The 13762-nt window shown below is 44.2% G+C and overlaps 1 protein-coding gene across 1 annotated transcript in view; it reads right to left on the bottom strand.

The window, feature by feature from the left end:
- BCOR (BCL6 corepressor) overlaps nucleotides 1-13762 on the bottom strand; it is a 70364-nt gene that overhangs the window by 15971 nt on the left and 40631 nt on the right. The window contains exons 9-10 of the mRNA XM_065399019.1: nucleotides 6659-6987; nucleotides 5803-6072 (exon numbers count right to left, since the gene is read on the bottom strand). Of these exons, the coding sequence (XP_065255091.1) occupies nucleotides 5803-6072; nucleotides 6659-6987 (599 nt within the window). The remainder of the gene's footprint in view (nucleotides 1-5802; nucleotides 6073-6658; nucleotides 6988-13762) is intronic.

Genomic DNA, 13762 nt, shown 5'->3' with positions numbered 1-13762 from the left:
TAGCAGGCCCTCACTAACCAGACTAAAGTGGATAGCAGCAAGCTAATGAGCTGTCTATCCCAGCCAAGGAAAGAAACCCAGTCACATGACATTGGGATCAAGTGCATCAGCCACTTACTGCTGGTGCACCGATCAATTTACCTCGATCCCAGCAGTCTGGTGTCTCACCAACCAAAAGCTTTATTGTTCCTATTAATAATTCTGAAGGCCAAAATCAAAGAACTATGGTTTTACCTGAATTCCCCCATGTCTACCTGAAAGGGTCTGTATAATTAATTCTGGAACCCGAATTTGCTTTAAACATAAAAAATGTTGATTGAAAATTTTCAGACCAACGGATTTTTACTTTGGTAGAAATTCACGTGTGCGTGCAGAGACACATTTTAAGGGACATCATAAAAGGGACTGATAAATGCTGCAACAAATCGTTTTCTTTGGTAGTAATTTTTCACTGTAACAGGAAAAGATTTAATAATGTTGGTTTCAAATATAATACCGCTCAACTGTATATAGTTAAACACAATAGGCCAAATTATGCGCTCAGATTTGCATGTGCTTATTTGAAGGTGGAATATGGCACAATCCTCTTTAAAAGATGGGCAGCATGTAGCCCACTTACTGGACTCAGTATGAAGCCCTTACTGGTTGCAAGCTAGCTGCCTTTTAGCTAACAGCAGTTCCTATAATATTGAGCTGTAGTTTTAAAATGAAGTTACTCTTTAAAACAATTTTTAAGCCTCCAAATTTAGTTTTTATTAATTTTATTTTTATTTTTGTAAAAAGGAAAGACTTCCTAGGACAAAACGTTTACTGGACCAAAAGCTAATTTTGTTGGACAAGTTCATCTTAAGAGGCAACAAGAAGAAGGTTATTAACCACAAAATGTAAGCATGAAGACCATAAAACTCTACATTGTTAATTAATTATATGCCTCATTAACATTTTTTTAACATGATTTACTCAATTCGTAGAAAATTTAACCATCACTGCTGAATGTATGAACATGTGGCAGCACAAACATTTTGGATTCATAAGCCTCCCCCTCTTTAACCTTAGAGAAAGGTTGTGAAGCTCGCATGGGTCAATTTAGATATATTCACGTGGGCCATTTAAAGCAGTGATCTGAACATCACATGCTTAATAAATCCAAAGAACCAACTAGCTTGCCACCAGCAAAAGCTACACCATAGCTGTGGTCACTACCTGCAGTTTCTTTAGCTAAATAGTAAACAGTCATGGTAAGGAAAACACCACACATTTAAAAAGCTTTAACATATTTAAAATAACGAGGGCAGCTCTCTCTCCCCCCTCCTCCCTCCCAGATCTGAATGGGAATCTCTCCCTTTCCACATGAAAATGCAGGTCAGCTTTCTCTGTGCACCATGCTCTCTCACCCTGGACCCACAGACGGCTATATGGATTATCCTCCACCCAATCCAGTGTGGAAACCACTGGATAAGATAAAACAGCTAAAGTCTGTATTCCCTTTTCTGCTGAGCCACTCTGCACCATGGAGGTAGCCTCCTCCCGACCTAACGGAAGGAAACCCAGGAGAAGCGGCCAGCACAGCTTCCATGCAGCCTTGTGGAAAGGGGACTAGGGGAGAGCAACATGTGGCTGGGAGGTGGCACAGAAGCACAAGGCTCTGGGAAGATGGTCCTATCCTGCAGGGCATCATGGGGATCCATGGATTATGCAGGCCAAACCTCCTGCATGATCCATAATGAGGCAAACCCCATCCTCTGGTCTCCACTGAAACAATGGGTAGAGTCCCTGAGGGGAATTTCAGTCTTCTCCTCCCAGGCTCCTCCTGCATTTATTGCCCTCCCCTCATCAGCTACCAGGTGTCTCCCTAATGCCACTGCCTTTCCTGGCATGATGTAATCCTGAATTGACTTCGGGTGAAGACTGTTGAAAACTTTCAGGTACAAACACTAACTAAAAGCACCAAGCAGAATGAAAAGTAGCATTTGAGCTCAAATCAATTCGGTATGCAAGCCTTTAATGTGTGGCTTTATGCTCCCTATAGGCGGAAAAAAAAAAAAAAAAGTGTGTGCTTAAAATTGTACTTAAGTAATTTAAATAAATATTTATTTGATGGACCCGTACAGAATGTACTTGTAATACTAATATCCTAGTTAACTAAGGGCCTGATCCAAACCGCCTTGAAGTCAATGGAAAGACTCCCATCAATGTGCTTTGGATCAGGCCCTAAAGACATACAGGGCCAAAGCCTACTCCATCTTACTTGCTTACGTAGCCCTATTGGCTGCAGCCAGGCTACACATCTGCATAGATGCAAGCCAGATTGATCACTAAATACTTTGTGAGTGTGTGTGTGTGTGTGTGTGTAAAAGGTGAAACAGGGATATACACAAACAAATGCTCCAGTCTAGGGAAAGTGACGCTGTCCTAGTCATCTACACTGTACTACACAAGAATTAGAATTTAAAACGTTCTAACATGGTCAAGGAGGTAAAGTAAGGCTTCATTTAAAGACAAGTAAATGGACAGCCTGGGTAGGGGGCTTGTAGAGATTCTATAGCTTCCAGTGCTACTCTGCCCTATTGCAGAAAGAGACCCCTTTACTGCCAAACAAACCACTCAACTTTCTGAAATTCCAGGCATGTTCTTTATGCTAGCCACCTACAACAGGGTTTGATGGCAGGATTATAAATCATCATTCAGAATGGCAAGATTTTGGGGGAGAGGGGAGACAAAAGCACATTTTTACCTGGTAAGAAAGCAGAGGGAGAGAATAGTTTTATCAAAGACTTGTAAGCAGTGTCAAATACATTGCCTTCATTTAAAACATGACATCAGTGTTGTACCCTCTTCAGAATTATTTGGATTTGTCTACACTTCAGTAAAAAAACCTACTGCATGGCCACGGCTGGCCTGGGTCAGGTGAATTGGGCTTGCGAAGCTCAGGCTGTGGGGCTATAAAATTGGACATTTGGGTTTGGGCTGAAGCCTGGACTCAGAGACCCTACGAGGGGAAGAGGGTCTCAGTGCCTGGGCTCCAGCCTGAGTTCAAACGACTGCACTGCTATTTTTAGCCCTGCAAGCCAAGCCCGAGTCAGCTGACCCAGGCTCTGAGATCCAGTGCCACGGGTTCATCATCGCACTGTAGACATACCATTATAACCCCAAGGAGTCCTCCCCACTTTCAATGTCATGTGGGTGTGCAGAACTGGCAAGGGAATGAGTAACGACAATTGAGAGCCTCTATCTACAAGGGCACTGAATAGAGAGTTCCAGTAATTTCTCTGGATGAAGCTAAACTCCCATTTTCCAGTGATTCTCTCCTACTGTTTCACTAGATACAAAGAGCAAATTACAGTTAGAAGCAACATAAGCATAATGGGGTTCTTAGACCTATGCTATGCATCATTCAACTACATATCTACTGAAGGCTCCCTACATGCACATATAATTTATTTCAGCAAATGCAGCCCCAGAGCAAGGACTACAATAGAAGGACCTGGTCCTAGGTGGAGAGGAAGCTGAAAAGGGCCTCATTGTCTTGCTTTGCACAGAGCTCTGCAAATCACAGAGCTAGTCCTGCCTAGAGAGACAGATGAAGTGTCTTTTAAATTTATATTTGGAGTTATTTGCTGGTGACTCACAGAATGCTACACCGAGCTCTCTCAGTATACTTGGATATATGCTCTCTAGATCAGGGGTGGGCAAACTACGGCCTGCAGGCCAGATCCTGCCCGCCAGCCGTTTTAATCTGGTCCTCGAGCTCCAGCTGGGGAGCGGGGCCTAGGGCTTGCCCCCCTCCGGCGCTCCACGCGGCTTCCAGAAGCAGCAGCACGTCCCCCCTCTGGCTGCTACGCGTAGGGGCAGCTAGGGGGCTCTGCTCCGCACACTACCCCTGCCCCAAGCGCCGCCCCCGCAGCTCCCATTGGCCAGGAACTGTGGCCAATGGGAGCTGCAGGGACAGTGCCTGCGGATGGGGCAGCGCACAGCAGAGCCGTCCGGCCTCACCTCTGAGTAGCAGCCGGGGGGGAGGGGGGGGGAGGGGAGTGGAAAGAGATGCCGCTGCTTCCAAGAGCCACTTGAGATAAGCGCTGCCCAGAGCTTGTTTACCTTACTATGTGAGAGAGTTTTAGGCCCTGATTCTACCCAGACTTATGCATGTGCTTAACCTTATGCACTGTGTGTAGTCCCATTGGCATCAATGAGACTACTCTGAGTGCACATGAGCATCACACAGCAGTCTGACATGGAAACTGTGGGTCAGATACTCAGCTACTGTGAAGAAGCAAGAGGGAGAAAGACTCTGGAGCACTAAAAAGAAACCCTACGTTTAAATTTCAGGTCCCATGGGAACAGAAATAATGCAAATTATAAAGATTCCCACAGCAACTGCATAATAATATAACTCCTAGCTAAAGTGAGAAAACCCAGAACTAGAATATGTGTTTGTCTAGGCCAGGGGTTCTCAAACTGGGGGTTGGGACCCCTCAGAGGGTCACGAGGTTATTACATGGGGGGTTCTGAACTATCAGCCCCCACCCCAGACCCCGCTTTCCATCCAGCATTTATAACGGTGTTAAATATATTTAAAAAGGTTTTTTTAATTTATAAGGGGGGAGGGTTGCACTCGCAGGCTTGCTACATGAAAGGGGTCATCAGTACAAAAGTTTGAGAATCACTGGTCTAGGCTTAACAAAAGATTTTCCAGACTAAACTCAGCCTTCCAAAGTTGGAACAGGCTTCTGCCTAAACTGGGGTTCCAAACAAGACAAAATCTTTATGGGCTGGAGCAAATCTTTCAAGCTGGACAGGCCTCTGCCGAAACCTGACTTCCAGGCTGACTCAATCTTCAAAACTGGAGCAGGCCTCTGTCTAACCCAAGCTCCCAGGCCTAACTGCCTCTTTCAAAACTAGGGCAAGTTTTATAGCTCCTTATCCCTGCTCTGACTAAATACCATCAAAATCAGTAATCACACTCACGATGAACCACTTTTGTCACAGCAATACTTCGTAGGATTGGGACCCTAATATGATATTACAAAATATCCCCTCCCCCAATAAATAAAACCATGTTTCTGAGACAGCAGAGCTGGTGGATTCAGCAACTACTGATTTTTGTAGAAGCCAGGTCTGTTTGTTTAGAGCAGTATTAATGCTGAGAAGCGTCAAACTCTAAAAATATTTAGAACACTTTCTGCAATATATCCAAACACGCAAGTGGACACACCAAACATTACGTTCAGGCTCAAATATCAAAACTGTCCATTTTCTTTTGTAAATTACATGTCCTTAATATAAAAGGAAAGCAAAACCAGAGCTCATTAAAGCTCTCTGTACACCACACGGAACGTTAATTTGTGATTTTATACAGTGTCAGACAATATAGTGGTGGGGTTTCAACCCCTTATAAAACCTTCCTAGGTAGGAGTCCAGTTCTCAAGACACTGCACGCTCTCCACTCCCAACAGCTATAACCAGAGTTCAGGGTGCACAGCACCAAAGATTTAGGCCGGTATTGAACACACTATAAACCAAGAGAGTTATCAAGTTTTTGCTCCTCACCATCACTGTAAACATTCAAATTAAATGATGCTTTAATGAAAAATAAAAAAAAAAAATAACCCCCCCCCCAAAAGACAAGAAATGCATAAACTACAAATCTATTTGTAGCTACCTCATCAGTGCACCAGGATTACATAAACTAGAATTACAAAGTGACTTTAATCCTGTGTACAAATAAGACTTTTTTTTTTTTTTAAATTAAAGAAAGCAAACAGCTCCCGCATCTCAATTCAGAATATTTAAAGGGATTCTTGCCTCATATCCCAGACGAGCTGCCCTTTGCAGAAGAGTTTCGCCAGCATTCTTATTGACAATAAGTCTTCGTGCTTCAGGCGGCATGGGACGACTTGGGGTGGTCTCCTGAGGGGTGCTTGCAATCTGCAACTGCGAGGGCTGAGAGACAGGTAATAATGAGGAAGTCTGCTGCAGGCGATCATACAGCTTCTGCTCATATGATTTGGCTGGTGAAGAGTCACAGTCTGAAGTAGGCTCTGGTCGCTTTCTGAATCTTCTTGTTACTGTGACCTGTCAAAATCATTATTGGATTTTTCCCCCCCCTTTTTAACAATACACTGATGGGAATATATTTTGCCACTTAAGAATTACATTTCTGTTCTCATTACAAAAATCTACTACTGTTACTAAGTTTACAACTCCTCAGTCTTTATGTCCGCACTAGGCTTTATCTCAGATAGACTAAGAGAACAAATTCAAAATATGCAAATAGTAAAAAGGGGGAGGGGTTTGAATAAAATTACAGTCCACCTTCGCTAGAACATCCTTCATAATAATGACCCTTTGTCTATAACGACCCCGATGCCTAGATCCCACCTTGACCCCCACCGCTGTGGCAAGGGCTGACAGCATAGCTGGAGGAGCTGTCAGCCCCAGGGCTGGAGGAGCTGTCAGCCACCCTCCTGCCCCGGAGGCAGGACTCTTTCACTATAACGAACCCCTAGCTCTAATGAACAAACGGTTTGGATCCCAATGGGTTCGTTACAGCGAGGGTGTCCTGTATTGCTACATAGCACAATAACGTGTTAGAGTGTACAGCAGAGCCAGCCCACTCAAGCTGTGAGGTTAGTGGATGATTAAGTCTAAATAAAGATACCTTATCTTCAACATTTTCAATATCTGTGGTGTCATCCCCTGTCAGGGATGACCTCCTTCTCCTCTCCTGTAGTGCCAAGTGTTTTGTTTTACACTGACGTTTCCCTGATGGCTTCTCACACTCAGAATATCCCTGCAGCAGGGATGTAGCTTGGAAATCCTCCTCTTCATCTGTGCACAGCACATCTGTATTCCGGCTCTCTTTAATTTTCTGCTGTTTGGCAGCCAACCTCGAGGCTGGAGTACAGCTTGGCTGAGTCTGCCTTTTGCTGTTTGCATTGGTGGATGAAAGGCTCTTCACGGGCGGAGAGACCATGAATAGAGGCAATCCTAAATGGGAGGAAAGGCATTACATGTTGCATGGTGTGTTGAGAGGAAAACGCATTGTTAACACTTAACACTAACTCCTTTCCTGTTTAGGAGATTCACCAATTACATTTTCAATTCATTAATATTTCAAATGTTCTACATTCAAAATGTAAATATGTGAACTCACAAGTTGCTAAATTTAAAGTAGTTGTAATTGTCTGATAAAACTACTACAGGAAATTCTCTATTACTATTATGCCTAGATACTGCAGAGGCCTATCAGTGCACTGATACGCAACCTACACACTGGAACCTCTAGCCTCAGTGGGCAAAACAAGGAGCAGAAAGTCTCAACTGTGAATTTCCTGGTTTGGTGGGTGTAAATGACAAAATTAGTTTCCTTACCTGTAATTGTCTTATCTGAATGGGAACTCACCTTCTTCCTCAGGCTGGGAACTGCTGGTTTTTTCTGCCTTTTCCAAGTTTAAGTGGCAGGCAAGAGGTATATGGGGAGGGGAAGATATTCTGTGTTCTAGTTAAAGAACTAAGAATGGCCATACTTGGTCAGACCAGTGGTCCACCTAGCCCAGTATCCTGCCTTCTGACAGTGGCCAATACCAGATGCTTCAAAGGGAATGAACAGAACAATTATCAAGCGACCCATCCCATCATCTAGTCCAAGCATCTGGCAGTCAGAGAGGGTCATTGGAGGAGAGCATTGAGGGAAGACTCAAAGGACTCTATCCTCAAAGACAAAGGATGGAGAAAGTAGCAGGTCAGTTTCTTAGTGCTTTCCAAATAATTCTGAAATAGGCTTGCTGTGACTTTCTGCCTACAAAGTAGATGGATTCCTAGTGGAGTGAGCAACTATATCTTCAAGACTACTTTAATTAGATGCCTTGTAAAACTGGAGGATGAATTAAATAAACTATCTACATACAAAATATTTTGATGCTTTATACCCCTTCTACATTTCCCAGAGCATTGGGCTTCCTCCAGGGTTTAGTTCTACAGAAGTAGAATTTCACAGCCCTGACCACATGTAAAGTGTGTAGTTTTTCTAGGATGCAAGGGGGTCTAGGATAAAGTGAGGGCAAAGAACATGATAATTGTAAATAGAAATCTGAATTTCTTTTAAGAAACAGAATTGGGGCTGACTTCTGAACCACCTTCTTTGGAAAAAAATTAAAGCAAAGCTGTCTGATGAAAGGGGACAAAAGTTTCCCATCCGGATAGCTACAAAGAAGGGAAACTTCAGTCAGATTATATTGAACCACTTTCTGAGTCACTGGGGGAAGTGAGAGAGATTGCAGTTCTTCTTCCTAGATCCACAGGTTCTAAGACCAGGAATGACCATTGTGATCATCTAGTCTGACCAACTGTATAGCACCGGGCACAGAACTTCCCCCAAATAATCCCTACAGCATCTCTTTTAGAAAAAGATCAAATCTTGATTTTAAAATTGTCCATGATGGAGAAGCCACCACAACCCTTGGAAAATTGTTCCAATGGTTAATTGCTCTCATGGTTAAAAATTTACACCTTATTTTCAGTCTGAATTTGCCTAGCTTCAACTTCCAGCCATTGGATTGTGTTATAACTTTCTCTGCTAGACTGAAGAGCCCATTATTAAATGTTTGTTCCCCATGCAGGTACTTGCAGACTGTAATCAAGTCACCCCATAACTTTCTCTTCAGTAAACTAAATAGATTGAGCTCTGAGTCTATCACTATAAGGCAGGTTTTCTAATCCTTTAATCATTCTTGTGGCTCTTCTCTGAACCCTCTCCAATTTATCAGCATCCTTCTCGAACTGTGAACACCAGAACTGGACACAGTATTCCAGCAGCGGTCACACCAGTGCCAAATACAAAGGTAAAATAACCTCTCTACTTCTACTCAAGATTTCTGTTTATGCATTCCAGGACTGCATTAGCTCTTTTGGCCATGGCATCACACTGGGAGCTCATGTTCAGCTGTATCTCCCATGACCCCCAAATCTTTTTCCAGAGTCACTGCTTCCCAGGATAGAGTCCCCCATCCTGTAAGTATGGCCTGTGTTCTTTGTTCCTAGATACATTTATCCATATTAAAAACACATGGTGTTTGCCTGCACCCAGTTTGCCAAGTGATCCAGACTGTTCTGAATCAGCCACCTGTCTGCTTCATTATTTACCCCTTCCCCAATTTTGGGGTCATCTACAAACATTATCAGTGATGATTTTATATTTTCTTCTGAGCCATTGATAAAAACATTAAATAGCATAGGGCCTAGAACCAATCCCTGAAGGTCCCCACTGGAAACAGACCCACTGGATGATGATTAGGCCCCTACCAAATTCATGGCCACGAAAAACGCGTCACGGACAGTGAAATCTGGCCTCCCCCCATGAAATCTGGTCTTGTGTGCTTTTACCCTATACTATACAGATTTCACAGGGGGAGACCAGCGTTTCTCAAATTGGGCATCCTAACCCAAAAGGGAGTTGCGGGGGGGGGGGGGGGGTCGCAAGGTTATTTTAGGGGGGTTGTGGTATTGCCACCCTTACTTCTGCGCTGCCTTCAGAGCTGGGCGGCCGGAGAGTGGCGGCTGCTGACTGAAGCCCCAGCTCTACAGGCAGCAGCACAGAAGTAAGGGTGGCAATACCATACCATGCCATGCCATCCTTACTCTGCGCTGCTGCTGGTGGCAGCTCTGCCTTCAGAGCTGGGCTGCCGGCCAGCAGACGCCACTCTCCAGCTCAGAAAGCAGCGCCACCGTCATCAGCAGTGCAGAAGTAAGGGTAGCAGTACCGCAAAGCCCCCACCACCACAGCTCCTTTTTGGATCAAGCTCCCTACAATTACAACACTGTGAAATTTCAGATTTAAATAGCTGAAATCATGAAATTTACGACTGTTAAATTCTATGACCATGAAACTGACCAAAATGGACTGTGAATTTGGTAGGGCCCTAATGATGATTCCCCATTTACAGTTACGTTTTGAGACCTATCAGCTAGCCAGTTTTTAATCCATGTATGCCATGTTAATTTTATATTGTTCTGGGATATTTTTCTAATCAAAATGTCATGCGGTATCAAGTCGAACGCCTTACAGAAGGCTAAGTCCATTGCATCAACACCAATACCTTTATTAACCAACCTTGTAACCGCATCTAAAAAAAGATATCCTGTCAAACTAACAATGTGTTTTGCATAAACCTATGTTGATTAGCATTAATTACATTGCTCTTGTTTAGTTCTCTATTAAAACAAATCTTGTATCAGCCCCTCCATTATGCTGTCCGGGTTCAATGTTAGGCTGATAAGCCTATAATTACGGGGTCATCCGATGACTGAGGCTCCATTGTTCCCAAGTAGGGTGACCAGATAGTAAGTGTGAAAAATAGGGACGGGGTGGAGGGGGTGATAGGAGCCTATGTAAGAAAAATCCCCAAATATCGGGACTGTCCCTATAAAATCGGGACATCTGGTCACCCTATTCCCAAGGGCCTCAAATCAGGGGTCTCTGAAGTGATGATGCTTTCAGAAAAGGAAATGTGGATGAAGCAAGCTGGAACTAGAATAGAGAGGACACGTGGCACCCAGGACAGAGACCTGCACTTCAATCTAGAGTCTTAGGAGAGCCAGTAGGATGCTCAGAATCTCTTTTGGGATTTGTCTTCCTTCAGTTACCCATGTAAGCTCAATTTGCACTGGGCTTTCTGGATTTGAGAAAAGTCAACCATTTACTCTCAAGAGTCAGACTAGATGACCATATTGGTCCCTTCTGACCTTAAAGTCTATGAGCTATGTTCTAGGAGAAGTGTGTCAAACATCTGGCCCACCTGATGTACTTATTGGCCCATAGGATGCAAAAATCTATGCTTAAAAAAAAAAAAATTCAAAGTTTCTAGGTTTCCTGGCTATGAAAACCTTCCAAACATGAACAGCACATAACCGATGTGGTGTTGTCTTCCTGAATGTGCAGACAGCCTGAAACAGTAACTGAGGTGCAAACTCTCCTTCCCCTAAATAGTCTCATTGGTGTAACATGTGTAAAGCCCAATAACATCCTTCAGTGTCATCATTAACTATTTAATCGCCAGTTGTTTTAATGGGGGTGAGAATAAAACTGAATGGGGATACAGTGGGAAGATGGTGGAATTAAGAGTTGCTGCAGATAAAGAAATAGAGAAGACTCTCAGAGATGGGGAAGAGGGAGAGAAACACAGAAAGGGAGGACGGGAAAGAAAAAGAGACAGAGGCTGAAAAAGCAGTGGTCCCAAAGAACAGAAGGTCTTCCCACTGAGTGATGCTGAATGCAACAATAAGGTGCTGATCAAATAAAGTATAGTTAGTACATAAAGACTAGGTTCTACTCTAACTTTTCACAAACCTCCTACTGATAATCACTGAAATCCTAAATCTATACATCAGCACATGAACTATTACAAGTTGTACGAGTTAAAGGGCCTTGGTGAATAAGGTCACAAGAGATTGGCAGTATCCACAGCAGACATGCACATCAGTCTGGGAAATACAGGGCCACCAAAGGGTGATCAATCCTCCATCTTGTCTGATCTTTCTGGCTACTCTGAATTTGAGGGGAAAGAGTGGACAGGACTATCCTCAGACACCCAGACAAGGGAATAACCAGGCATTGACCCTATGTTGGCGCCAATGCTGGGAGCAGAATTTGGTTCTCTTTTTGGTGGACTGAGTTGCAAATGGGTCTGCTTGTGGAAGGAACCACCTCTGTGTAATCTGACTGAATGGTCACCGGTTTAGCATCCATCTTAGAACTGCTGAGCCAGACAGACTATTGGACTTGCTGTGGATGTATATGACTGAGGGGCAGATGCTGGTATTCCAGATACAGAAGAATCCTTCTGTTCTCTCTATTCTGGCTTTTGTTTTTTGTCTTGCCTAGGTGGCAGTGATATACCATAGTGGTTCTGTGGTTATCCTCCATATGAGTGGCTGCAATTCCCAGAGGGACTCTTGGGACAAGGTCTATTTCATTCCTCACTGCCCGCAACTCCAGGAGGCTAACGCTGTGCTGGGATTCCTGGGAAGACCACTTGCTCTCAGCCACATGAGGACCCATCTGCACTCCCTATCCTGAGAAGCCAGCATTGGTCATCATGCAGATTGCTAATAGCTCTGGCACAGGTCCGCCCCGAAGAGAAAACGGAGTGGACACCATCATTAAAAGGGACTCGTGCCTGAAGGGACTGTCAATAGACAGTCCATATCCTAAGTCTGCAAGCTCCAGTGCCTGATCAGGAAGGAGGAATTGCCCCATAGGCCACCTGGTGCCAACCAGCTGAGAGTACTGGTGTGCTGTTGACTGGAAGGCACTGGGGAATTGCTTGATGTGGGGTAAAATTTGGTCAAATTTCTCCTCTGGCAAAACCACGAGGCCCAGGTTGATTTTGAACAGGGCTCCCAAATGCACGAGTCTTGAGATCGGACAAGGGAGCTCTTCTGGTCACTCTCTATTAATCTAAGATGTTCCAGGACCAAATTTGGCAAGCATATTGTCACTTAATATGACTGAGTAGTCACCAGTAGGTTGTGCATGTAGTGGCAGATCTAGATGCCCCTGTTGTCTCAGTCCAGCTGCCTAGATGGCCATCACCATTACAAATCCCCAAAGAGAGGATGACATGTCCAAGGGCACTGCCTGGAACTGATAATGTTTCTTCCCAATTGCAATTGCCCCAGCACTGCAACACATAGAAGCCACTGGGTCACAGGGACATAGAAGATAAACTTGCTTGAGATCTATGAACCATGAGGAAAGTTGGGGGACTATTGGATCAGAAGAGCTAAGGCCGACTTCCTCCTCATGCAACTTCTGTGCATGGAGAGGCCTATCTAGATAACGATGGGGAAGAATTTCCAAGCCCTGGTAAATGGAGAAAAACAAATCAAAGAATTTACAGTTCAGTGGGGATGGAAGTAGCAGTTGCAGCAAAATGACTTGAAAGCCCTTAAGTGTCTCTCGAGAATGGGTGGGCCGGGCATAATTTAAATCAGGTCTAAGGTGCTATTAAGGGCTTATTCTTGTTTCACATTGTCAAAGGGTGCCAGGATGCCTCTGGAAATAGCATCAGCATCTAAAACCACATATTTCTTCGAGCCAACATGTTAAAGAGAAGAGAAGATCTGGCAATATCATACCAGGCATTGCAAAGGAAAGCTAGCATCAACATTACAGAATCCAGCTGTCTGGCCTCCCTTCTTTTGAGTTCTACAAGACCTCTTCTTCTGAGAGCACAAGAAGGAGCAGAAGATGGACAGGTCTGTCTGAGCCAGTGCCAGACACACCATGGTAGCTCACAAAGTAATAGAGAAGAGGCTTTGACTCTTCTAAGACAGCTGTCCATCTTCAAGTCCACCAAAACCTGCCCCATTGATTTACCATCAAGATCTTTTTCTTTCCCCCCTGCAAACAATCCTGACTGAGATGAAGGATGGACAAGAGGTCCCTTCCAACCCTGATATTCTATGAATTGTAGTTCTATAGTCTTTGGGACAATTTGGTAACTTTATCCAATTGGACTGGATACCATTTTAGAGACCTTATTGACTGGACTTCCCACCTGGCCTCAGCAATTCTCAAGAGATTCTGGTATGGGGCAAGTGGAGCGGCTTTCCCTATGCCTCATCTTGACGGGGTCCTGACTGAGGGTTGGTTGAGTTGCAGGTTTGGCTATCTTGAGGGTGAAATGTATCAAATCAACCGAGTCTGTTAGTGAACAAGCAACCTGGGACATCCGATTCAGAGTGCTCAGAGCAGGTGGGAAGC

Source organism: Emys orbicularis, chromosome 1 (assembly GCF_028017835.1).
Source record: "Emys orbicularis isolate rEmyOrb1 chromosome 1, rEmyOrb1.hap1, whole genome shotgun sequence".
Classification (NCBI taxonomy): Eukaryota; Metazoa; Chordata; order Testudines; family Emydidae; genus Emys; species Emys orbicularis.
This window is presented reverse-complemented; position numbering and strand designations above follow the sequence as displayed.